We start from the raw sequence: 26,226 nt of genomic DNA, 5'->3' as shown, positions 1-26,226 counted from the left end.
ACGGTCTGGAACCGGGACGCGCAGCTGAAACAGTCGTGGGGAGAGAGCGCAGTGGCTTCTGGGTCCGGTGAGCCACGCCTGGCCGGGGCCGAAGGCATCGAAGGTGCCCCCAGTTGCTTGCGCCTGGCGTGTGGGAGGCCCCGCCATGTGCTTGTCTCACTGTGTAGGGCAGAGGAAGAAACCTCCGAGCCAGGCAGTGGTGTGGCCTGGGGAGCTGCTTTGGGGGCAGAGCCACTGCCTTCCCCAGCCGAGCGCCCTCTGTGCCCGCAGGCCACACTGAGAGAGGGCGGTGTCCTGAGGCTGAGAGATGAGGGAACCGGCCTCTGGTAAGGCAGCGTTGAAACGTGGACGTCCCTGGAAGACTCTGTCTTCAAACTCGTGCTTCCCCCGGCAAGGCCTGTGTGGTTACTTGTGCCGCCTCGGATGGGCTTCAGTGACGTCTGTCTCAGAGTCTTACATTTAGATGTGCTGTATGGTCTTCCTGGTGGAGACTGACGTCCCCTCGGCCTTGTGAAGCTCACCAGGGCCTGAATCAGGTGGGAGGAGCAGCTGCAGGGGAGCCCGATGGCGGCTGCACCAGGCGGGACTGTGCTGTGACGATACAGGAGGTGTAGGTGTTGGGTTTTTTGAGACGGCGCCTCGCTCTGTCACTCAGGCTGGAGCGCAGTGGTGTGGTCACAGCTCACTGCAGCCTGGAACTCCTGGCCTCAGGCAATCCTCCACCTCCTGCAGACCTGCGCCACCAAACCCGTCTAATTTTAAAATTTTCTGTCGAGTGGGGGTCTTGCTGTGTTGCCCAGGTTGATCTCTAACTCCTGGACTCAAGTGGCCCTTCTGCCATGGCCTCCCCCACTGCATCTGGCCTGGATGCAGGTGTTTAAAAGAGCTTAGGGAAGTTATTCGAAAAGGCTCCGGCCTTCAACTCCCACTTCAACTCCTGATTTTGGTTCTCATTGGGATGGATGTTCCAGAGCACTCCTGGGCTTAGGAGGAGAGCAGCTCCCCTGCGAGGGGCAGGGTCACCTGTGTCCACAGCGGCAGGGCCTGGTCCCTGGGGACTGCGGGTCGGCATAGTCCACGGTGCCCGTGACCAGCCCTCCGAGCCGCAGGGCCTGGGAGGGGCATTGTCGGGCCGGCGAGGACGGGCGTGGGTGCTGGTCTGGGCATCAGTGGCGTTGCTCTGAGAGGGAAGGAGATGCTATTCCAGCAAGGGTGGCGTCAGGTCTGGACCCTCAAGTGGACACTGTGTTTTGGCTCTGGAATTGGCATGGCCCAACATGATTTTCTGCAAAACAGGAAATGGTCTCTGTGTGTTACGTCCAGTCTGGTGGCCACAAGTCACGGGCTGGTGAGCACCCGAGGAATTGAATTCTGTGGTGGGAATCCAGGTTCGGGAGAGGTGGTCGGGCAGGTGCGTAGACGATGTGAGCTGTGAGCTTCACGCCCGAGGAATCCACTCTTCCTGCTGGACGCGTGGACGGTGGTGACGGCCTTGCCCCAGCAGCAGCGCCTGGAGCTGGCCCTTGCTGGGTGCGCTGTCTCCGTGGGGCTCGTGGCATCCCGGGGGTCTTGGAGGGATGTCACTCGGGTGCCCCGTTGGCAGGTACAAACCTGCAGTTCTAGGAGCTGACTGATGCTCGCGGCCCTGGCCCCCGTCCTCACACCACCTGAGTGGCCAGGCAGGGGCTTCACTCGGCTGGTTCTGACCTCCAGGACTCCAGCCTCCCCGGGCTGCAGCCAGGCCCTGCCCTCTTCAGCACGTTGGAAACACCCGCGTCTACCCAGCGTGTGCCAGGATGGCAGCTCTCCAGCCTCCAGCCTGCAGGCCGAGCCCGCGCCCCAGGGAAGCCATTGATCCGGGTCCCCTCGTGCTGAGCGCCCCGGCCAGAGGTGCCCCTTCCAGGTCTGGGTGTGGTTGGCGGAGGTTCTGTGGGTTTAAGCTGTGGGTTCCTTCTCAGAGGTTGTTAACTGCCCCCAGAAGGTGGGGAACGGCCTCCACTCTCCTCCTTTAGCTGGGGGTTTGCATTCTTCCAGGCGTTTCTTCAGGGCTCCCGGGCGATGATGGCACAGTGGCCTTGGGCGTCAGGCTGGCTCTGTGCCATCACTGCGGGGAGAGGTTTGCTTCCTGTGGGGGCCTCCACTGTCCCTGGAATCACCCTTCTTATTCCCTAAATAAATCATCGGTCTGAGAAGCTGAACGAACCCTCTATTCTGGCACAGGGACTGGCTCCATCTTTCCTTGAAACCCTGCAGAGCCTTCATTAAAATGAGCACAAAGGCCTGCAGCGCTGCCGCCTCTCCGGACCCCACTGCCGTGGGATGCCCCCTCCTCTGGGCAGCCTCCTCCTCTGGGCAGCCTCCCCAGCGGCCTCCTGGTCTAAATCCCTCCTCACAGGCAGCCCTGCCCCCTGCTCTGTCCGTGTGGACTTCGCGTCCGGAGTCCAGCCGCTCTCCCCTCCTGGGCTCGTCCGGCTCGCGGGCATGACGCTTGGTCACGGTGGTTGGTGGCTCAGGGCTCCGTAGATAAGGCCGGCCGGCTGCCTGCAGATGTCCTGCCTGGTTTCCTGAAAGACTTGAGGTGACTTGCAGGAAACAAAGTCAGTCATAACTTTATTAAGTTTAAAAAGTTATGGCCGGGCGCGGTGGCTCAAGCCTGTAATCCCAGCACTTTGGGAGGCCGAGACGGGCGGATCACGAGGTCAGGAGATCGAGACCATCCTGGCTAACACAGTGAAACCCCGTCTCTACTAAAAAGTACAAAAAACTAGCCGGGCGAGGTGGCGGGCGCCTGTAGTCCCAGCTACTCGGGAGGCTGAGGCAGGAGAATGGCGTAAACCCGGGAGGCGGAGCTTGCAGTGAGCTGAGATCCGGCCACTGCACTCCAGCCTGGGTGACAGAGCGAGATTCCGTCTCAAAAAAAAAAAAAAAGTTATGTGAAATAAGGGGGAAAACGTGAAAATAGGCAACTGGAGCCAGTAAACGACATCAGAGATGCAAAACGCTCACCGTGGCCTTTGCTAGAGCCCGTTCTGGCTCCAGCGTTCTCGGCTGCAAAGGTGTAAAATGGAAACGTGAGTGCGACGTTCCTCTTCTCCAGGAGGGGAGACCGTGAGGTTCCCGAGGACCAAGCTCTTCTTAGTGGGGGGCAGAGAGGACCCCAAAGTGCTGCCTCCCTTCTGCCATTTCGGAGCAAGGTTTCCGAAGCCGTTGCTCGAGAAATTCCTGGGTGGAGGCCAGAAGAAGTCGTGCTCCCCGGGGGCGGTGCGGCAGGGCTTGGGCAGCAGGGCTGAGGCGCGGTGTCCCTGGGCACTGCCCGGTAGACGGGTGTTCCGTTGCTCTGCCAAGTGACTCCTCTCACTGTGACTCTGCTTGGCGGTGGGGGTTCGGGGGGGCGGGGGCTCGGGGCAGAGGCTGCTGGCTGGGCACCTGGAAGGGTCCCGTGAGGCTTCTGGTGGTGCTGACACCTGTCCATGGAAATTGAGGTGTTTAAAATTCATAAATAAACCAGAAATCCATTCAATAAAAAGAGATAAAAATAGCAGAAAGAGGAAGCTACTAGAAAACACACGAACTCCGTGAAATTATCAGACTGGACGTGCCCCTTTCTAAACGTAAAAGCGGTTTATAGCAACACAGCATGGCCTGAGTCACGGCACAATCCCTGGGATAGTTTCATTAGATGTTGGAGTGCCTCGGTTTCCCACCCTGTGCATTGGGACGGTGAGGAAGTGTGCAGGGTCAAAGGCCAGGTGCGCAGCGCCTGTGTGTGGGGTGTGGTCAACGCTGGCATCCTCATCTCACCACCCCTCACCACACACCGGACACGCACTGAGTATGCATTGGACACACACTGGACACGCATCGGACACGCACCGGACACGCACCGAATATGCATCGGACACGCCCTGGATACGCACTGGACGTGCACCGAACATTCACCGGACACACATCAGACACGCACCGGACACGCACCGGACATGCACGACACACATTGGACACGCACTGGACACACGTTGGACACCACATCAGACATTGCAGTCCAGCCTGACCCACTTCCTCCTCCCCGCGTTCCTGCGAGGCAGGCACAGGCCCACGTGGTGGGGTCCTCAGTGTCTGTGTGGGGGGTGGGGGGCTCTTGGGAAGCGTGACGCCCTCTCACGGCAAGGTGGCCAGGTGAACCCCAAGCCCTGGGTTGCTCTGAAGCTGCCACAACTTCCTGACAAGCCGGCTGCTGGAGTGTGTGCCAGTGGAGGGCGTCCGTTCCATTCTCGGGCAGCTTGGCTGTCGGTGCCTGTGGTTCTGAGGTTCCTCCGTGGTGAATGAAGCTTGATTTACACCTTTTGGTTACGCATTTGCCGCGAGGCCAGGAGCTGTGCGTGCTCCCACTGGGCTTCTCGCGTGAGATGCGCCGCGGCTGGGACAGCCTGGGCACCTGCCATTCTGGAACAGTAAGCGAAGCCTCCAGCCCTTGGTTCTTCGGGCTCTGCCGGGAGCGAGCGGGACTGGAAACATCGAGTCCAGGCTGTGTCCGCGCATTCAGGCACCACGGCTTCGTGCCGTCGCTTCGGCCTCAGTGGCCCTGAAAGTTGCTCCGGGATGTATAGAAGAGGCCGTTTTGTCGTCGTAAAAACCTCAAATGTTTTGTGAATTACTATTAATTGTTAACGTGTGTCCTGTGAGTAGCTCGTCGCCTGAGGCCTTGTCGTGAATATTAAAATGCGCGTCTGGTGTCCCTTTTGGCTTCGAGGTTGACAGTGGTTTTTCCTGCCCGTGGGACGCTGTCTGCAGAGCACCAAGGTTCTCCGGGGAGGCCGCAGGGCGCTGCCTGGGGAGTGTGCGTCCTGCCCCGAGATCCTGCAGCTGTGACTTTACACAGGGTGGGGGCGGGGTGACAACCCCTCGCCTTGTCATGAAAGCAGCGCATTGTGCGGGGCGCATCTGTGGTGCCTTTGTGTACGTGTGACCCAAGTGCTCCGGGTGCATGCCTGCACGCACAAACATGCACACATGCCTGTGGGGACACACGTACGGGCACACACGTGCACACACAAGCACGTGCCTGTGGGCACACACACCCACGGGCACACACATGCACACACCCACACATGTGCCTGTGGGAACACACCCATGGGCACACACTTGCACACACAAACACGTGCCTGTGGGAACACACCCACGGGCACACACTTGCACACACCCACACATGTGCCTGTGGGAACACACCACGGGCACAGGGTGTTTCTCCCTGGGGGTCCCTGACATCAGATCTCGGCGGTGCCCAGGCAGACCCAGGAAAATCAGAGGCACTCGAGCACCTGTGACAACGACCAACGTGAGAATGTGTTTAAAGGAAATGTGACTTTCTAATGGGCCTTCATGAACCAGGATTCTGCTACGAGGAAGTGGGTGGAAGTCCCTGAGCATTCTGCCTTCATTGAAAGATAAAGAGATGTTTCTTTTGTGTGTAAATGGATACTGCTGTGTTTCCAAAATGCTTACAACAATGTAGGTATTTTAGGCCTCCTTTGGAAGATTGTGTTTTATGACAAAAAATGGTTTTCTGAGTAAACGTTACTTAGTCTCTGACCCAGTTATAAAAATTATGAAATCAGTGAAATCCAAATGAAATGCCTGTTATTAAGGCCGCTGCAGAGGGAGGGGCTGGGGCCTGGACTCCAGGCCCCTCCCACGTGGGCTCCGGGCAGCAACGCTCGCCGCCCGAGGTTTGGGCCTCTGCCTGTGCTGTATCTCGTGGTTTAATTTGCATTTTCTCAAGGGCTAATGACATGCAGCATTTTTAATACATTGTTGGTCATTTGTAGTCTTTGGTGATATGTGTGTTCAAATCTTTTGCCTCTTTTTAAACTGATAAGAGTTCTTTATATATTCTGGATACAAGTCCTTTATCAGATAACTGACTTGCTAATATTTTTTCTAGTCTGTCTTTTCACTTGTAATTTTTTACATTTTTCTTATTTTTTTGAGACTGAGTTTTGCTCTTGTCACCCAGGCTGGAGTGCAGTGGTGCAATCTCGGCTCACTGCAACCTCCGCCTCCCGGGTTCAAGCGATTCTCCTGCCTTAGCCTCCCGAGTAGCTGGGAATTACAGGCACCCACACCACGCCCTGCTAATTTTTGTATTTTTAGTAGAGACGGGGTTTTGCCGTGTTGGCCAGGCTGGTCTTGAACTCCTGATCTTAGGTGATTCGTCCACCTCAGCCTCCCAAAGTGCTGGGAGTACAGGCGTGAGCCACCGCACTGGCCCTTTTCACTTTTTAAATAACGCTTTTAATGCAAACAAGTTTTTAATGTTTTTAATTTTGATGGAAGTCTGATTTTCCATTTATTTTTCTTTTGGCACTTGTGCTTTGGGTGACAGATCTAAGACATCTTTGGGTGCAGGTTCATCCCCGTTTTCTTCTCAGAGGCTGGGAGCTCCAACCCTTACACCCTTACACATGGGTGCGGGGTCTGAGCTCATTTCTGCGTGTGGCTGGGGTGGGGCCTGCGCCATTGGTGACTGTGTGGACGATCACCTGGCCCAGCACCGTTGACCTTCCTGTGCTCTCTATCAGAATGGTTCCTCCTTGAATAACTTACATCTTTCCTATTTTGGACCTTAGCATAAATGTGTGTGAAAGTGGGCTTGTGTTGAGTTCTGAGTTGGTGGTAGCTGTACGTGCGCCACGGTAATCGCCAACAGGTCCGGCACGGGGAGGAACCTAACCCCACCTGTGCCGGCCCAGGACAGCAGGGGGGTTTGCTGAATGGCAAAGCCCGTTGGCTTCTGCTTCTTTATTGGGGTTGCAGTTATTTGAAGTCTCCATCTGTGGGGCAGCTGCATCTCCAGGTGACTCACGCGTGGGCAGCCTGAGCCGTGTACTCTGTAAGCACAGTCAGCCGCGGGGGCCTCCCCCAGGAGTGAGGACGGCTGGGCAGTCAGGACTTTGTACTGGATCTCTGGATAAAAGGAACCGGGCAAGGCACTGGAGTGCTGTGTTTTACATTCAATCCATGAAGGGAGCTACCACCTGCCCCAAACCAGGTACCTTCAAAACCTCACAGTGTCCCTGAGGCTGGACTAGACCTGAGCACGTACCATGGAAGTCATTCAGGCAGTGACCATGGTCTCTGTGGAGGTCTCTCAGCTTCCTGGACCGCCAGGCAGCCCAGTTACAGTTCATCCGTGCAGTGCAAAGGCTCGAGGTGGAGGCCGGGGAGCGGCCACGACACTCTTCACCCCACAGGGAGCTGCAGGTTCATGTCTCAGACGTGCCACGCAGTGCAGGGCGTTCTCATGGCACGTTTAAAACTAAGAGCACACGTGTGTGCCCCTGGGGCTGAGGCGGGAGCGTGGCTTGTGTTCTAACTGGTGCTTTTCTTTCTCTCCAGCCCCTTTTATGGAGAAGACTTTTACTGTGAAATTCCTCGGAGCTTTCGTCACCTGTCCTTCTACATTTTCGATAGAGACGTTTTCCGGAGGGATTCCATCATAGGTGGGTGATGAATGAGCATTTACTTTAGCATTTCAGCCCGGAGCCTGGCGGGATGGTGCTGAGGGGTCACGGCAGCCCTGGCTGTTCCTCCTGATCCGCTCTCGGGATCTGGCCTGGCGTCTGTGGTCCCTGCTGGAGCATCATGCCAGGCTCAGGTCAGTAAGCGCTGCCAGTCGAGGCTTCCGTGGCCCCTCAAGGCGAGAGCACAGCGTCCCCGACCCTCTTCAGACAACTTCCCAGGGCTTCTCCCCGGGGCATCCACGCAGGGACCTTTGCGTGGACATGGGGCCCTCCCTCCTCACCACATCCTGGCTGTCCCTGTCCCAACTTCAGTCCCCACAGTGTGGGCACGGGAAGGGCGGGTGGGGGTGGGGGCGTGTGGTCTCAGTTTCCCCCGGTTTTCTTGGAGAAAGCTCATGGGCAGCCCTGCCGGGGATCGCAGGAAGGCAGCATCCTGTAAGTTGTGGGGCCTCTTGGCAGAGTGGACTTCAGGTTACTCAGGGAGCTCTTTGTTCCTAAATGCAGCCAGAGGACCCCATCAGGAGCGGACCTCACGCAGCAGGCGTGGGAGGCTGGGGTATCAGGCTAATTCCCACCATGACGCCAGGAGAGCCAGGAAGGGAGAAGGGTCCTGCAGCACCTGAGCTCACGCCCGGGACGGGTGGCCGGGGAGCCAGTGTGTACTGGCCGCCACAGCCTGAGCCCAGACCCCAGGTGGTGCAGGCTCCTCGTCTCCATGGCTGCCGGAATGCTGAGTGGGATAGGGCGGGAGGAGGAGTCCCCCAGGGGGACCCCAAGCTCTGCCCCAGGCAGCCTGAGGGTCCGCGGGTGCAGGAGGCCAGCGAGGCCACGAGGGTGCATGGGGGGGTGGGGGGCGCGTCCATCTGACGCTCACTGCTCACACTGGCTCCCCATACCGCGTCATGGCCTCTCCGTCCCACGCCAGCTGCCCCCTTTCCCCAGCGCTCACCGGTGTCCCTCAGCTGTGGGCTTTCCTCATCGTCCGTGTCCCTCTGTTTGTGAGCTGTGGACCAGGATCTGTGATCTGATCCATTCCCGGTGCTTGGCACACAGAAGCGTGAGAGGCACAGCCAAAGGTCCACGTCAGAGCTTGAGTGTCCTAAAACCCAGCCTGTCCCCACTGGGCGGCCGGCAGCTAGTGCATGTCAGCACGACGTTGAGGGAGAGAGAGGGCATGAGAGAAACTGCCTAGCGGGTAACTGGTAGACTCCTGTCTGCACTCTGCTGTGTCCCGGGCCTCCACGGCAAGTCCCCTGACAGAGACAAGGAGAGAGAGGCCCATCCTGACCGGTCTCGCGCTCTGCCTGGCGTTGAGATGGACTTGGCTGGGTGGCAGCTGTGACCCCAGAGGCCCTTGGGGCTGGGCGGACCCTCACCTGGCATTGATAAGGCCTGTGCCCCTTCACCATTGCATGGGTCAGGACCTGGACATTTTTGGGACTGTTATTCGCTGTACCCAAATGATTATTCTTAGAAACTGCTGTGCTTTTCATAGAAGTCTCCAGAGTTTGTTTAGAAAATACATGGAATGGGTCTCATGGATCTCAGATAATTGACATTTGACTTCATTCTGAGCAGGAACGCTGTGCCGGGTGCTTCCGCAGCAGACACCCTGGCCCTGAAATGCGATTGCAGAAGGTGTTTGTGCTCCTGAGTGCGGTGGGCACCTGGCCCCCTTCAGGGTCTTGCTGTGCTGGGCCTCGTGTAGCGTTGTTGGTGAGATGGTCTTGAGGGTCCAGCGTGACCCCTGCACCCCACTGCTCAGTGTCTGCCTGGGAGGCCCTCAGGTTCACGCCCATAGCTTCGAGTCGCGTTCAAGCTGTTTGGGCGCTGAGGAAGGGTTTCCTCTTCCTCTCTCCCTCTGACCAGGGCATCGGCTCCAGGGCTAGTGGCTGGCAGTTCTCCCTCTTGCCTCCAGGTGCAGCTGCTCTGCACCCCGCTCCTCAGGCACCTCCTCCTCCATCCCCACATCCTGCCATGCCCGCCTCCGGGACTGGGGCCTGCTGCAGGAGACGGCCTCTGACCCTGCAGCTGCCCTCCGTGGCCTGCCTCCCCTGCCACCCTCGTTGGTTGTGGTTCTTCTGCCTGTTGTGCTGTGTCCACCGGATGGAGCTTCCCAGAGCCCATAGTCCTGCATGCCCGTGTCTCGCTCCCGTGTTCTCAGCAACTGCCAGGGGCCTCCAAGGGCTTTCCCGGAAGAAAGGGAGATGTGGAATCCAGATTATTCAGCTGAAGCTAATGGTGTATCTGGCGGGGCTCAGCCTGTGCTGGGCACCACGTGTCAGGCCTCATCACCAGCTCAGTTTATGTGCGAGAATCCACAGGGACTTGATTCATTCTCGAATGTGTATGAGACATTTTTTGAGTGATAACCCTAAGGAAAAAGAAATTTAAAAATTTTTTTTGCACATTTTAATAAGAGAAACTGATCAAGTTAGTTCCAGAGTCATGTGCTCTGAAAATAACCAAATAAGATGTTTATTAATCGTTCTGTTGACGTCATCTGCTAGCAGTTCTTGGTGGCTTTACGGTTATGGTGACTGGACTTAGATGTTTCACTATGGCGTTTACAGCCATGAAAATGGATGGATGGCTGGATCTCCGGTAACGATTTATCGTTATGATGGTAGTTAGGTTGTTACTGGGCATGAAACACCAGGTTCTGGGGAATGCGCTTCTGGGTGGAAGTGCGCGGTGGCCACTGGCGTCCTGGCTGCGTGGTTCTCCTGGTTCTCTTGTTTCTAGCAGCTGCCCACGCCCTGAGGAAACCCCACCTGCCAGCGAGTTTCCTTGGGGCGGCCACAGCAGTGCTCAGTTGCAAGTTCAGGTCCAGGAGTGAGGGGTGCACTGGCAGGTGGGGACGCACTCCTATGGGGTCGGGGGTGTGGGTTGGGGCCGGGAGGGCATCTTTAGCCTGGAGGGGGAGGGCGGTGGCGACTCAAACCGATAAAGGCAGCAGAAGCCGCCCGGGAGACTCGGGGAAATAAAGCCCCGCCCTCAGCCCTGCCCCACCCACCCCGCCCCTCCACCGGCTGCAGTCGGCTCCTGCAGGTCAGAAGCCTCCCAGGGTCAGCAGGAGCAGAGGGAAGAAGTGTCCGGCGTGGGCCGGCCCTGGGCGGCGTGACCGGCCTTCTCTGTCCCCGGTCCGCGGCCCACAGCGCTGCTGCCGGTGGCAACTGTCAGTCAAGCCGGGCTCCCGGCCTGCGGGACACCGGGGCGCAGGTGCCTTCAGGCTTCCGGGCGCAGGGAGGCGGCCTCTGCCTGGGCTCGGCTGCCGGGCGCTGCACCACGGAGCACAGACCAGAAACTGTGGCTCCCAGCAAATGCGAGAACCGGGAAATGCCCCGGGCCTGGCTCACTGCTGTCAGTCAGGAGCATCGGGGTCTCCGCCCCCCATCCTGGGCCTCCCTCCTCCTCCGGCTAGGCCTCCGCCTTCCTCGGGGGGGGGGCTCTGGTAGCCCCACGTCCCCCTCCATTTGCCCCTCCAGCCCCTAGAGCCTCTCTGAGGCTTCCCAATGGGGTGGGGGTGCAGTGAGACCTCCATTCATTTCTTCTTCTTCTTCTTCTTTTGAGACGGAGTCTCGCTCTGTGGCCCAGGCTGGAGTGCAGTGGCGCGATCTCGGCTCACTGCAAGCTCCACCTCCCGGGTTCCCGCCATTCTCCTGCCTCAGCCTCCCCAGTAGCTGGAATTACAGGCGCCTGCAAACACGCCCGGCTAATTTTTTGTATTTTTAGTAGAGACGGGGTTTCACCGTGTTAGCCAGGATGGTCTGGATCTCCTGCCCTCATGATCCGCCCACCTTGGCCTCCCAAAGTGCTGGGATTACAGGCAGGAGCCACCACACCCTGCTGAGACCTCCCTCCTTTGCGTATAAATCAGGTGGTCTGCAACTGACATAAGGTGAAGTTCAGAGTTTAGGTGTAGCCTTCAGCAGCGTATGCAGGTGTGTAGATATCACCACAGCTGAGATACGTTCCCACAGCCCAGAACGCTCCTTCGGGCTGGATTTCCTGCCCTGGCCCGCAGCCCCTGGCAGCCACTGCTCTGGGGCCTGTTCCCACCGTTTTGCCTTTTCCAGGAGGCCACGTGAGTCACACCCTGGAGGGATCGTGCCCTCTGCCACCACACTGGTCCTGCGCTGTGTGGCTGTGAGCCAGGTCGCCCCCTCCCACTGCCCGTGGGTTTCCATCATACAGACGCACCTCAGTGGCTTCATCCACTGGCTGGATTGTGTCTAATCCTCAGGAATTATGAATAAAGTCACCGTACGCATTCTTGGATAGGTCTTTATGTGGAGAATGTTTCTGTTTCTTACTCTGAGATAAATACGTGGGAGTGAGGTTGCTGGGCCCACTGTAGGGTGTGTGTTTACTTTCATTAGAAACTACCCAACCGTGTCTCCAGGTGGCCGCCCAGTCCGCCTTCTCTCCAGCAGCGGGTGAGAGCAGCAGGTGTTTGTATCCTGCCTGGCCCTGAGGTCTGAGTTTTTATTCTCTAGTTAACGTTTCTACTCCCATAGGTGTGCACTGTCTCACTGTGGTTTTGATTACGTGTCCGTGAACAGCGGCGTTGAGGACTTTTCATGGGCTTAGTGGCTGCTCTATTCCTTCTTTGGTAAATTGTTCAAATCTTTTGCCCTTTTAATTGGGTTGTTTTCTTGTTATTTTTTAGAGTTCCGTGTATTCCGGATACGAGTCCATCACAAGAGTGCTTTGCAAATATTTTCTTCCTGTTTGTGGCTTGTATTTCATTTTCTTAGCATTGTCTTTGAAGAACAGAAGTTTTAAATTTTGATGGTTTTTATCACATTTTTTTCTTGTATGATTTGTACCTGTGGTGTCATGTCTAAGAAAGTCTTGCCTATCCCACAGTTGTGGCAGTTTTCTCCCGGAAAGCGTGTGCTTGCAGCGTTTACATTTAGTTCCATGATCTGTTTCAAGCTAGTTATCACTTATGGCACAAAGAAAAGCGTCGGGATTCCGTGTTTTCCATGTAGACATCCGTTCGTTCCGGCATCCTTGGTTGAAAGGCGACCGTTCCTCCGTTGATGACTTTGGCACATTTCCGGCTTCGTTGGCCACATTGCGTGGGTCTGTTTGTGGCCTCTGTATTCTGTTCCGTCTGAGGTAGGAAGCGGGACTGGAATCTGGAGGCAGGGCTCGGACACCGGACCAAATTGAGGACTAGCTAAGACAGGGACGGGTGGAAGGAGCTTTCCATCGGACACGCCCGCCAGTGCGCCGTGTCGGCTTACCATCGCCATGGCAAGGTCTGGAGGTTACCACCCCTTTCCATAGGAACAACCCCGTGACTCGGAAGTTACCACCCTTTTTCTAGAAGTGTCTGCACAATCTGTCCCTTAATTGACACATAGTTGAAAGCGAGCATAAACGAGACCGCAGGACTGCCCGGAGCTGCCACCCTCAGCACCCCGCCTGTGGGGAGCCCTGCTCTGCGGGAGCGGTTTCAGAGCTATCACACTGCCGCCTCCATAACTGTTTTCTTCCACCACCACCTCGTTCTCGAATTCTTTCCTGAGTGAAGCTGGAGACCCTCTGAGGCTAAGCCCCAAGCCCTGCGCCATAGGTATGCTCCCCCGTCCTCATGCCAGTGCCAGCGTCTTGATCACTGTGGCTTCATAGCAGGTCTTACGTCATAGTGTAAGGTCCTCAAATTTGTTCTTAAACTTGTTTTGCTATTCTGGATCCTCTGAATTGCCATATGTATTTTTGAATGAGCTTCTCAATTTCCAAAAGAGTCCCACAGGAATTTTGACTGGGATTACATTGATCTATAATTCGGGGAGAATTAATATCTTAACAAAATTGAGTCTTCAAAGCCATGGACATGGTATATTTTTCCACATGCCTGAGTCTGTGCAATTTCTCTCGTCCGTGTTTTGTGACGTGTTTTCAACCTACACATTTTGCACATTTAAAACATTTATTTCTCTGTGTTTTATGTGTTTAATGGAGTGGTCAAAGATTTCTCAGGTAGTCCACCAAAAGCACAAACCTAAAAACATAATTTTGTGAATGGTGCTTTTTTTGTTTAATTTTCATGGTCATTGACGCCTCCCTACTGACTCTGTATTCTCTGTTCTTGCTAAACACACCACTAGTTCTATTAGCTTTGCTTGTAGATTTTTTTTGTACATTCTATAAATAAAGGTTTTTCTTTCTTCCTTTGGGATCCGTATGGCCTTTGTTTTTCCTCGTGGCCCCGGCTGGGACACAGGTGGGGTCAGAGTGAGGCGCGTGCGTCTCAGCCGCGCTCCCTGTCTCGGCCGCGCTGCTCCCCGTCTGGGCCGCGCTCCCCGTCTCCGTCTCCACCGCGCTCCCCGTCTGGGCCGCGCTCCCCGTCTCGGCGGCTCTCGCTGAGTGGTGTCCTGTGGCTGTTTCCCCTTTTTCTGAGGCCCTCCAGACCCGGGGCTCCTCCTTTCTGAAGGGGCCTGGCCAGCACAGATGCAGCAGAAGAAAGTGACCCTTCCCGCCTCCCGTGGTGAGAAGGCCGCCGCCTTTGCCCAAGCGAGAAAGGGAGGCCCAGAGTGTTCGGTCAACTTTTTGGTGTGACTCACATAGGTGGGGACAGCCCTATGGATTGGGCACATCAGAGAAATTTCAGTAGACGCCGTGGCCTTCGGATCAGGCGTTCTCTCAGGTCAGCGTCTGGAAATAGGAACTCGCATGCTTCAGACGTCCCCATGTCCCCATTGTTGAACGTGGCTGGCTTCTCGAAGGAGAGGTTGGGGGCTGGTGACAGAAGTGACCCCACATTGGGAATGAGGGGGCAGGGGCAGGGATCCCTTCTTGAAGGGATTTTAAATCCTTTTGAATGTTGTGGATTTTGTTCTGTTTCTGTTACCTATTAAAAAATTAAGTGAAGTACTTCTAAAAATAAAGACTTGTAATCATGTGCCAGTTACAAGATCTTTATCCACGTAAATATGTGACTTCTCCTGTCCCAGTTTCAGCTCATAAAAACGTGAAGACACAGTGACATTGCAAGTATTTAAAACTTCTGACTTCAAAACTCACCCTCCTGTCCAGCTGGAGGAGTCTTGGAGTCTGAAGATTTTTCCCTTTTCACTGAAATATATTGCCCAACTCAGTTTTAAGAAGTTTTTGCTTTCATGTGGCTTTATTCCTGTGAGACTCAAAACTGAGGTTTGCATTGTGGGGGAAAGGGGAGGTTTGGCAAGAGCCACGCAGCCGTCATCAGAGGAGAGGACAGAGCCCCACTTGGGACCCTTGAAGTCAAAGGTGGGAGGGCGGGGGGGCTGGGAGGGTGGGGGGTGTAGGAAAGTCAAAGGCGCCCGCCCAGGGCTGCTGGTGGGAGGGCAGGGGACGCAGCGGGCCAGGAGGAGGTGTCCTGGCTGTCGTCCAACCTCGTGGTCTGCACCATTAGAGGCCGTTGGAGGGAGTCCACGGAGTGTGTGTGTCACTGGGTTTCTCTCTGAGTCTCCCTGGTGCTCCTTCTCCCACGTGTGCTGGGGCCTGTTTTCTGCCCCGGTTCCCTTCGTTCTTGCCTTGGCTCTCACCTGCCCTCAGTGGTGTCAGCGTCCCATGCAGCTCCAGATGGTCTGTGTGAGTCTGTGTGTCAAGAGCTGAGCCGACGAGGTCACGAGGCTGATCATACGAACCCACGAGTGTCTGTGTGCTGTATCTATGTGCGGGAGGCTGTGGAACTGGCCGACCCTGGCTGTGAGCGGGGGTCCCGGAGCTGTAGTTTGCTGGGAAGGGGGCTCCGGCCCTGGCTGTGAGCGGGGGTCCCGGAGCTGTAGTTTGCTGGGAAGGGGGCTCCGGCCCTGGCTGTGAGCGGGGGTCCCAGAGCTGGGAAGGGGCTTCCTCCAGGGCTGTTCCCAGGGCTGCTTTGCTTTGCAGAGTGGACAGTATGAGCTGCAGCCGGCTCCCCTGAGGACACGAGATGAAGGTGCTGAGGTGCATGGCAGGGGTCAGCGGCACTGGAGGCAAACTGTGCTGATTCCACGTCTGTCCCTTGGGCACTTGGAAAGTGTCTTTGTGCCTCTTTCCACCTTCCGCACCTCCCACCATGTCCTGTGGCCACGTGGTGCCCCCATCATGTGGCCAACCCTGGACTGTCCCACAGGGTCTGGAGCTGGTGCTGAGCTGGGCATGTCTCAGACCCTCCGAGTTCGCAGACAAGGGAGGGGCCTGGCGGCCAAGGCCCACGGGCTCTGAGATCAGTCACAGAACGGACCGGTCAGGCTGAGAGGTCTCGCTCGCTTGAGCCCGTGGGGCAGAGGAGCTCCTGAGGGAAGATGCGTCCTGAGACCTCGCAGGGTGGGGACGCTAATGGAGGAAGGAACGCTGGCAGGAAGGCGGGGACGCAAGCTCCGTCTCCCTGCAGCCCCAGCCTGCTTGTCTCTGGGGTGTGCAGAGTGGGACCTGCCCCTCCAGGGTCACCGCAGGACTGACTGAGATGGCACCTGTGAGAGGCTGGCGGTGGAGTGTTCCCGAATTTACTGAGGCTGGACAGCAAGTCAGGCCAAAGCGTGAGACTGTCAGATGCCAGGCCGGGGTTGTTCGATGGGAGTCTGCGGAGGCTTTTTGAGACGCGGAAATATAAAAGGATCTTACTTGGAGGAGAGAACCGGACTGGGCTCTGCTGTCCTGGTGCGAGGCAGGGTGGCTGGGTAGGAGGCCCAGGCCGCTCCTTGGAGCCTGGGTTGTGCACAGTGTGCTCAGACCCTGCAGCTGGGGATGCTGCGGTGGAACCGGGGTCTGCCAGGACCCAGAGTTTCTCGCTTCGGTGACTGGACCAGGATCCTTAAGGAGGATGTGTGTGTTTCTGGGTGCAGAACGAAGACGCGAGGGGTCTGCCAACATTTCCTTCCTCACTCCTGCTCTCGTGTGTGCTCTGTGATGGGCTCAGACGTCACGTGTGTGCGACTCCCTGGGAATTCACGTGCGTCTGTCGCCAGAGGTGCACGTGCTGTGTGGTGCTCGCCGTGGTGGGTGGAATGGTCCGCAGTGCGCGGAGGCCAGTGGCAGGGTTGACGTGGTGGTGCTGCGAGGGGATGCAGGATGGAAGACGGCTCAGTGCCCAGTGCCTGACAAGCCCTGTCCTGCCAGGGATGGGATGAGCATGCGTTTACCCCACCATGTGAATGTTTCTGGAATGAGGTGAATGTATGAGCAGATAATAATGGTTACAGATGCGAATTTACACATATAAATCCATACTAGGTAAATGTATATTGTACAAATATATTCTGATACGTATTTTCATTGGAAGTCTAGCTCCAAAGTACTAAGCCTGTTTGAGGCACAGGAAATAGTTTAGAGTGGATGTCCCCAGACTTTGGGGCCCACAGAAGTGCCCAGGGACCTGTGGTGGTGCAGATTCCGGCGCACACCAGAGCTTCTGTTCTCCTCCGTCTGGAGAAGGCCAGAAATCTACACTTTCGGGCTCTCCAGGGGTCCCAGAAGGCGGCTCAAGGATTACACTTTAGAGGCATGGATTCAGACCAACCCATGTCGTGTGGGAAGGTGGCAACTCATTCTAGCTGTCAGTTCTTCCTGCGAATAACCCGAGCACCCACATGCATGCACACATGTGTGCGTGTTCACACACGCAAGCTAACTCTAGGCACACGTGTGTTTCAAGCTGTGGCTCGCACAGGTGCACACGTGTCTCTCTAGAGGCGTGATGCCGCTGCCTTGGTGGTGTGTGAGGCATGAGGTGTTCATTTGTGAGAACAGGGCTCTTGTGCACCCAGCAAGCTCCGGTGAGCCTCCCGCCATGAGAACTGGCCACAGACCACAGTGAGAGTGAGGTGCGCATTGCCGATGGAGTGGACGTTCGCGTCTTCCCAGCGAAGCCTCCCAAACGCCTTACTGGAAGGGAGATGGCGTAGACTTACCCCTGCACCTAATTATTTTGACTTTTTAGTATCAATTTTTAGAGAGACGGTACCACCATGCCCGGCTCATTCTTTTTGTTTTTGTAGAGAAGTTTTCACCATATCGCCCAGGCTGGTCTCACGTGACCCTCCCCCTGGGCTTCCCAAGCGTGGGGATTCCAGGCATGAGCCCCGCGCCCAGCCAGTGCCCCATTCTGAATTAAGCTGTTGGAAATGAGCTGCAGTGATGGTGGGCTGGCTTCTGCTCTCAGGTGCCCTGGCTCTGGGGCCTGTGCCTGTGGTAAAGTCTCCTCTGCTTATGTTGCAGGGAAGGTGGCCATCCAGAAGGAGGACTTGCAGAAGTACCACAACAGGGACACCTGGTTCCAGCTGCAGCATGTGGACGCCGACTCGGAGGTGCAGGTGAGACCCTCGGCACAGCCCCGGAAACCGAGCCCCGGGACGCCGTGGGGCCTCGAGACGCGCACGGCTCTGACTGTGGCTGAAGGCGTAGGTCAGGCTTCGGCCTCGACGGGGAATAACGATGAGCCGGCTTGTGCTCGGAGTGCGCCCGGGCTCTGCGCAGGGATTTTGGGTTTTCCTTTGTCATGCACAACTGAGGCAGCCGTAAAAACCAACATGGTGGGAAAGGACAGGCACACGTAATTGAGGGCCAAGAGAACACGAGTGGGGAAGGGCCAAGTCAAGGTTAGCCCGCAGGGACCTCGCTTCCCCACAGTTGCCTGGATGGGCTGCTCCCTGGCACTCGGCACCAAGAAGGGTCTGAGCTGAAAGAACGTGCTGGTGTCCCGAGTGTCCATTGTCGGAAGTGGCCAGGGGCTCATCCCGCCTTGCCGGGACTGTGTGCCGACTGGCGCTGGCCCCGGCCCTGTCCAGTGGGAGGAGCTTGTCCCACCTCCCCATGCAAGACCAGGGGCTCCAGTGCTGGGACCCACGTCCCAGACCCTTGTGTTCACGGCGGCTACGGTCGCACGGTGCCCAGCTGCCCAGCAACAGCTGCTCCAGGCTTGCCTGTAAGAGAGGGAGTAGTGGGGGTCAGTCTGCCCAGCCCAAACCTGCACGAGCTCCTGTGGGGTCACCCTGAGCCCTGGTCCATGACATGGAGCAGCTGCAAAGACTACAAGCAAGAGGCACTGTGGCCTGACCCTGGAACCTGGGAGGGCTTCCTGGGTGGGTCCTTGGCTGGGACCTCAGTGTGTGTCTGAGTGTAGGGTGAAGCGCAGTGGCCCTGGGATGTGGGAGGGCTTCCCGGATGGGTCCTCAGCTGGGACTCAGTGTGTGTCTTGAGTGTAGCGTGAAGCACAGTGACCCTGGAACCTGGGAGGGCTTCCTGGGTGGGTCCTCGGCTGGGACCTCAGTGTGTGTCTGAGTGCAGAGTCCCAGCACAGGCCACCGGGCTTGGAGCCAGCTCCCTCATCAGATTGCTTCTCTGCAAGCCTCAGTTTCCCCATCTGGGTGGGTTTGTGAAGTGGGCTGGAATGGCATGTGTGCCACTCGATGGCGCCTGGCACATTGTAAAGTGGTGGTGGTGACTGTTATTTTTACACCTGGAGGCTGGCATCCGGGACAAATCCCCAAAATAGGTTCCTTGTGAGAACTTTGCCTGAGACTTCAGCAGGGGCAACTGGGTGGGTCGGATGGAGGCTCCGTGCCCACAGGTCCAGGGCAGATTTGGGCCAGGGAACTGGATGGCCTGGTGTCCTGTGGGAACCCTCGTCCCCCGGGAACCCTTTTTCCCCGGGAGCCCTCGTCCTCTGCGCTTCACTGGGTCAAGGTTGCCATCTGCTGAGATCACAGGCTGGGCACACTCCCATGGCCAGCAAAGGGTTCATTCATGAAGTTGACGGTGAGCCCAGCCAGGGGGACGGGGTGAGGCCCTGGACGGAAATGAAGGAGTGGAGCCAAGAGGCCCTGGGAATGGCCCTGCCCTAAGGGACCTGTGCTAATTGTGCTTCACACTTAATTAACTCCGCTTCCTAGGAAAGCGCTGGCTGGGGAACCCACACGTGCTGTGGAAAGTGGAGGACGCTGTGATTACTGCAGAACTAATGACTGTCCTCGCAGCCCCAGAGCACAAGGGCCCCAGCGGCTGCTCAGCGCACCCTGGCGTCCCAGCAGAAAGGCGGGGCTTCCCACGTGCTGCCGGGGAGGAGGCGGGGCTTGCTGACCGGGCCGCTCCCACCTGCGTGTTCCCGGCACTTCTATTACAGGATACCCGCGTCGCTGGGGTCTCTGAGCCACAGGCAGAGTGCAGCCTCATCGTTTTCCTCAGATTCAAGTTTGTTTTTTTTGGCAGGTATAGCTTGTCCTCTTTCTTGCCTTTTTTTTAGATTGATTTAATTTTGAAATGGTTATAGATTTATAGGAAGACACCAAGACACTACACAGGAGTGGCGAGGGGCGAATCCCCTCCTTGCCCTGAAAATGGAAGGCCGTGCTCCCTTCTCCCGGCTTCCCCAGGCACCGCCCTGTGCAGCTGGTGCAACAGCAACCAGGATGCCCACATTTGTGCCATCCACGGACGTTACCCAGATTTCACCAGTTCACAGGCACATGCTTCTGTGTGTGTCTCTCTCTGTGTGTATTCTATGCTATTTTTTCCAGTTTTTTATGTGGTAAAATAGAGACATCATGAGATTTACCATTTTGACCATTTAAAATGTCCAGTGGCACAGTATTAAATGTATTCATAATATTGTACAACCATCACCACCACCCATCTCTAGAGCTCCTTTCATCTTGCAAAGCGGAACCTCTGTCCCCTCTGTCCCCTGGCTAGAGGTTTATTCACGCGCTTCCATCCCTCCTCCCCCCCGGCAGCCCCATTGCACTCTGTCTCTGATGCGGGCCACTCCCCATGGCTCATGGCAGTCAGCTCTGCCCTGCTGGTCTTCCTGAGGCTGATGTCGCTCCGCACGACGTCCTCCAGGTCACTTGTGGTATCGGAACCTCCTTCCTTCTGAGGCTGAGGAATGATCCGAGGTGCGAAGCGTGTGCTTTGGTCCGGTCGCCTGTCGATGGGCTGTTGTGACAGTCATCACAGGGGAGACTGTGCAACACCAATTAGGACTCAGACATTTCATCTCCACGAAGCTGTAAATAAGAATGCCACCGGCTGATCTCACGGCTGGTAGACTCTCATAATTAACGCCCGAGGCGGCTGGCGTGCCCAGGGCCAAGCCCGGCGTCCTCCAAGCCTGCCTCTCACTGTCCGGAACGTGAGGATCCTGGACTGAGTGGTGTCAGTCTCCCGGGAATTTGCACTCTATGGAAGGCAAATGTGAGCTGTTGTCTAAAGGGCAGGAGGCAGGGTCAGTGCTCTCCGACGCCCACTGAACCCGGGCGGGTGCTGCCCTGCTCGCTTCACTGACGCAGTCAGCCACAACGCCGCCCAAAATGTGGCCGTGACAGGGAGCAGCGTCCCTGCTGGACTCCAGCCAACCTTTAAAACCTCAACTCCAGGCTGGGCTTGGTGGCTTATGCCTGTAATCCCAGTACTTTGGGAGGCCAAGGCGGGTGGATCACCTGAGGTCGGGAGTTTGAGACCAGCCTGACCAACATGGTGAAACCCCGTCTCTACTGAAAATACAAAATTAGCCGGGCGTGGTGGTGGGCGCCTGTAGTCCCAGCTACTCAGGAGACTGAGGCAGAAGAATCGCTTGAACCCAGGAGGCGGAGGATGCAGTGAGCCAAGATTGTTCCCCCACACTCCAGCCTGGGCAACAAGAGTGAAACTCCATCTCAAAAGAAGAAGAAGCAGCAGCTCCAGTCTCAGGGCCGCCATTTTATCGTAAGATGTCACAGAGACCGTTTTCAGGAAGGCAGGGGGGTGGCAGTGCGGCTCCTTGAGTCCCTCCGCTCTGATTCCCAGGAAACGTCCCGTGGCCGGACAGTAAGTGTCACAGATGCGGCCCACGGGGGAGGCCAGTGAGTGCGTCGCAGAAGTGGGGGAAACACAATTAAACCTTTCTTGCTTCCTTCTGGAACGGACACTGTTGGAAAGTCTTCGTTAAATCACTTTATGATGCAGCGTTGTGCTCTCTGACCCTCCCCCGACGCAGGGCAGTGTCAGCGTCAGATGCCAGCGGGGGCACTGCCTGTGACAGCGAGGCATCGCGGTGATCTGGGCGCCTGGGGGGTCACTGAGCTCCTTTATAAGCCGGGCATTCAAGTGCATCTGTGACGTATTCAGGAAATAGCACGCCCCTGCGAGGGATCACAGCAAACCCCCGGGGCCGCTGTCCGCCCGAGAGACACCTGCGTGTTTTCCCCCTTGGAACCTTCCAGTTGCACCATGAAATCAGAGACTGGGGTAGAGATTCCAGCCTCCTGCTGCAGCCTCTGGGAATTTTGTGTTTGTGCAGCAGACAGTCCTCTTGGAAGGATTTTCAGAGCAAACAAAGTCACTGTGTCATCCAGGGCCAAGCTTTTACGTTTCTCCAGGGTTGCAGGAGGAGAGGGCCAAGGCTAGGCTTCCTTCCTCGTGGCCTCTGTGTCCCCTCTCACCTGCCCGCTGACTTGGTCTCCTCTCTGCAGCCGGCGTGGAACAGCCCTGCATCCAAGGCGCCTCTGTCCTGGCTGCCTTCTGGGCCGCTGCCCCCCCAGCTGGGGATGCAGCAGCCGGTTGGGGGGGCCAGGACCCTGACCTGGCCCCGCGCACTGCTCTCTCCCTGGGGAAGGCCTTCCTGAGAAAGATGGATGGGGACCACTGGCTGCTTTTTTAAAATTAACTCTGTTTTGGGGGCAGTTCTGTGCTCACAGGGAAACTGAGCGGAGTACGGAGTTTCCATACACCCCTCAGTAGCCCCCGCCCAGGGCCCCATGGGTGACACCGGGTGACACTGCAGCCACACGTTGTCAGGAGCTCAGCCGTGGTGGACGCTGGGCCCCTTTGCTACGTCTGTGAGTTCGCAGGAGTGCAGTGCCAGGGACCTCAGTGCAGCGTCTAGGCAGGTGCCGGGGTCGGCAGCCAGGTCCTCTCGTTCCTTTCCTGTGGGAATTTGTGCCTTTTCCCTTTGCTCTTGGTAGCCTGGTTAGAGGTTTATTAATTTTATTGATCTCTCAAGGAATTTGCCTTTGGCTTTGATTTTTCTCTGTTGGTTTCTGATCTGACTTCTGGTTTCTGTTCTTGGGCTCTGGGTTTAGTTTGCTCATTTTCCTCAGTCTCCCAGCCCTGAGCTCAGGTCAGGGTTCGGATCTCCCTTCTGCTCTAGTCTGTGCGGCCGGTACTCCAGATTCTGTCAAACCCTGAGCACGGCTCCCGCTGCGTCCCACTGATTTTGATGAGTAACACTTTCATTTCTGTTTATTCCGGAACATTTTAAAATGTGTCTTGTGTTCTCCAATTGATGTGTTATTTAGAACTGTGTCGTTTAACCTCTAAACGTTCTGGGATTCTCCAGCCTGCGCTGGCACCTGCAGATTTACTCAGCGACTTTTCTGGCCGGAGAAAGGGCCTTCCGGGGTGGATCTTGTTTGTTCCCGAATCAGCAGAAGACGGAAGCGCACAAGTCAGCCGGTCGGGAGGGGTTCACGCTGCAGGAACAGGAGCAGCCTCAGGACCTGATGGTGCCCAGCCAGGTGCCCCTGGACCCGGCCAGGACCCAGGAGAGCACACGGGGGCCGCAACCTGCTGCCAGGAGCCGGGAGAGCACACGGGGGCCGCAACCTGCTGCCAGGAGCCAGGAGAGCACACGGGGCCGCACAGCCTGCTGCCAGGACCCGGGAGAGCACACGGGGCCGCAACCTGCTGCCAGGAGCCGGGAGAGCACACGGGGGCCGCAACCTGCTGCCAGGAGCCGGGAGAGCACATGGGGGCCGCAACCTGCTGCCAGGAGCCAGGAGAGCACATGGGGGCCGCAACCTGCTGCCAGGACCCAGGAGAGCACACGGGGCCACAACCTGCTGCCAGGAGCCAGGAGAGCACACGGGGCCGCACAGCCTGCTGCCAGGACCCGGGAGAGCACACGGGGCCGCAACCTGCTGCCAGGAGCCGGGAGAGCACACGGGGGCCGCAACCTGCTGCCAGGAGCCGGGAGAGCACATGGGGGCCGCAACCTGCTGCCAGGAGCCAGGAGAGCACATGGGGGCCGCAACCTGCTGCCAGGAGCCAGGAGAGCACACGGGGGCCGCACAGCCTGCTGCTAGGACCCGGGAGAGCACATGGGGGCCGCAACCTGCTGCTGGGGACCACGACCCCCGATGCGGCGTGACTCTTCCTGAAGCTCCCTAACAGGAATCGAGCTGCCTCTGTCTGCGCAGCCTCTTTCTAATCTGAACACTTCTGTCCTGAGGGAGTTTGCGCCCGGCATTTGAGAACGGGATGAAGTGGTGGGTTCTCAGTTATTCTTGGGCCAGGCACTTCCTCCTGTCTTTTGGTGTTCAGGGCACTGCTTTAGCCCGTGGACAGCCACAGAACAGAGCCCGGCATTTGGGGTTCGGGTCTGTGATCCCCCCTGCATTTGTGGTCTGTGTTGGTAGATCTGTTTGCTGAGGGTCTGGGTTTTTGAAAAACAGCTTAGTGGCATATGTGAAGATGCTATTTTTAACTTGTATAGGGAATAAATATCTCTTGACTAATTTTTTGGGTATTATTTTATTATTTATTTTTCTTATTAGGTGATTTACCTCTCAAGGCGGGCTAGGTGTCTGGAAGATTTTTGAAGGAACTTTAAGGTTTGTAAACGTTTAGGTTGGTGGGGCCTAAGCGAGGCCCCTGCTCCATCTGAGGTTCTGCACCAGGCCACATACTGCAGGCCTGCCATCGGTTCTGCCATCCACGTCTTAGTGCCACGCATTCTGCCCGTCCCTCCTGCCCTCCCACAGGCAGTGACAAGCCCTGGGGAACAGGTCCTGGCCTTGCTGGAGCCTCAGGAGCAGGAGCTCAGAGCCGGGCCAGGCAGAGCTCCTGATGCATGGATGAGTCTGTGTTCATTCCATCCATTCAGCGCCATTCAGGCTGGAGCAAATACAGGGACAGTGGCACGCACAGATAGGCACACACAGCTGCACACACACACAGGCAGACACAGTCACATGTACACACAGGCGGTGCACACACTGGCAGACATCCACACACAGTTGCATGTACAGACAGGTCAACAAACACGCATACACAGGTGGACACACACAGTCGCACGCACACACAGAAGGAAACGCGCACAGCCACACACACAGACAAGAAGACACACACACAGGCAGACACACACACAGGTGCATGCACACACAGGGAGATGCACACACAGCTGCTCACACACATAGTTGCATGCACAGAAGGACACACATAGCCACACACACAGGCAAACGCACACACAGGTGGACACTGACAGGCAGACACACACACAGTTTCATGCACACAGCCGTGTGCACACAGATGGACATGCATACATAGTTGCACGCCCACAAAGACACATAGCCACATGCACAGACAGGCAGACACACACAGCTGCATGCACACACAGGCAAACATGCACACAGTTGCACACAGGTGGACACGTACACACAAGCAGATACAGTTACATGCACACACAGGTGGACACACAGTCACATGCACACAGGTGGACACAGCCACACACACAGACGGACACACAGTTGCACACAGGTGGACACACAGCTATACACAGGCGGACACGCACACACAGCAGCACAGATGGACACACAGTCACATATATGCATAGGCAGACACACACACAGTTGCACACACCCAGGTAGACACAGCCACACACACAGGAGGACACACAGCTGCACATACACACACAGCACAGATGGACACACACAGAGTCAAATGCACAGACGGACACAGGTGGACACACACACAGGTGAACATGTACACACAGCAGTATCCACAGATAGACACACACAGTTGCATGCACAGACAAGTGGACACACACAGGCGGGCACACACACACCACAGCATGCTTATACAGGTGGACACACACAGCCACACACACACATAGACACACAATCGTACTCACAGATAGGTGGACACACACCCACAGCTGCGCACACAGACAGGTGGACAGACACAGCAGCACGCAGAGACAGACGGATCTGTAGAGACAGGTGGACCCGCAGGTTAGCCTTGCTGTCTGTTCTGCTGGAAGCCCCCATGAGCCTTGCTCTCTGTGTGAGCCTTGCTCTCCGTGTGAGCTCTCCGAGGTTCCTGCGGGCTTCCATGCGGCCTTGCCCGCGGGGAGGTAAAGGCAGGCGGTGGCCCCAGCTCAGGAGAGAGCTGTGCTTCCCCTCCGCTTTGCCCCAGTGGACACACGTGAGCAGCTGCAGCGTCAGCGTCTTTGGGGTCTTTGCAGCGTCTTTGCTTCACCGAATGACCATCTCCCACACGGTTGGACCCCTCACTTCTGAGGCAGCGACCTGCTCTCAGCAGAGCCGGGAGCCTGGGCAGCCACATGCGGCTGAGCGGCCAGGCAGGCAGCTTTCCTGAAAGAAGACCACGGCTGGGACCCTGCATCCGGGGGTGGAGTGGAGGGGCCAGACGTGCCTGTTGGCGGCGGCGGGGCGGAACCACCTGCTCCCTTTGCCCGCTAGGCTTTCCCTGGGCTGCGCGGCCCTGGCGGCCTGTGGGAGCGCCACAGCCCCTGACACCCCATCCTCGTGCCTTGCAGGGCAAAGTGCACCTGGAGCTGCGGCTGAGCGAGGTCATCACAGACACTGGGGTTGTCTGCCACAAGCTCGCCACACGGTAAGACGCGTCCTCACCAGGGACTGAGCACACAGCGAGTGGCCCGTCTGGCTCCCGAGGAGCACACGGGTTTTCAAACCAACGCACAGGAATTTCCAGAGCCGGTGGCTCCCCAGGATGACAC

General features: G+C 57.0%; 1 protein-coding gene across 2 annotated transcripts in view; it reads left to right on the top strand.

The window, feature by feature from the left end:
- Positions 1-26,226, top strand: part of RASA3 (RAS p21 protein activator 3) — a 126,024-nt gene that overhangs the window by 56,374 nt on the left and 43,424 nt on the right. For both annotated transcript variants that reach the window (XM_025364565.1, XM_025364566.1), the window contains exons 3-5: positions 7,393-7,496; positions 17,712-17,806; positions 26,026-26,102. In XM_025364565.1, coding sequence (XP_025220350.1) covers positions 7,393-7,496; positions 17,712-17,806; positions 26,026-26,102 — 276 coding nt within the window. The remainder of the gene's footprint in view (positions 1-7,392; positions 7,497-17,711; positions 17,807-26,025; positions 26,103-26,226) is intronic.

Source organism: Theropithecus gelada, chromosome 17 (genome assembly GCF_003255815.1).
Source record: "Theropithecus gelada isolate Dixy chromosome 17, Tgel_1.0, whole genome shotgun sequence".
Lineage (NCBI taxonomy): Eukaryota > Metazoa > Chordata > Mammalia > Primates > Cercopithecidae > Theropithecus > Theropithecus gelada.
This window is presented reverse-complemented; position numbering and strand designations above follow the sequence as displayed.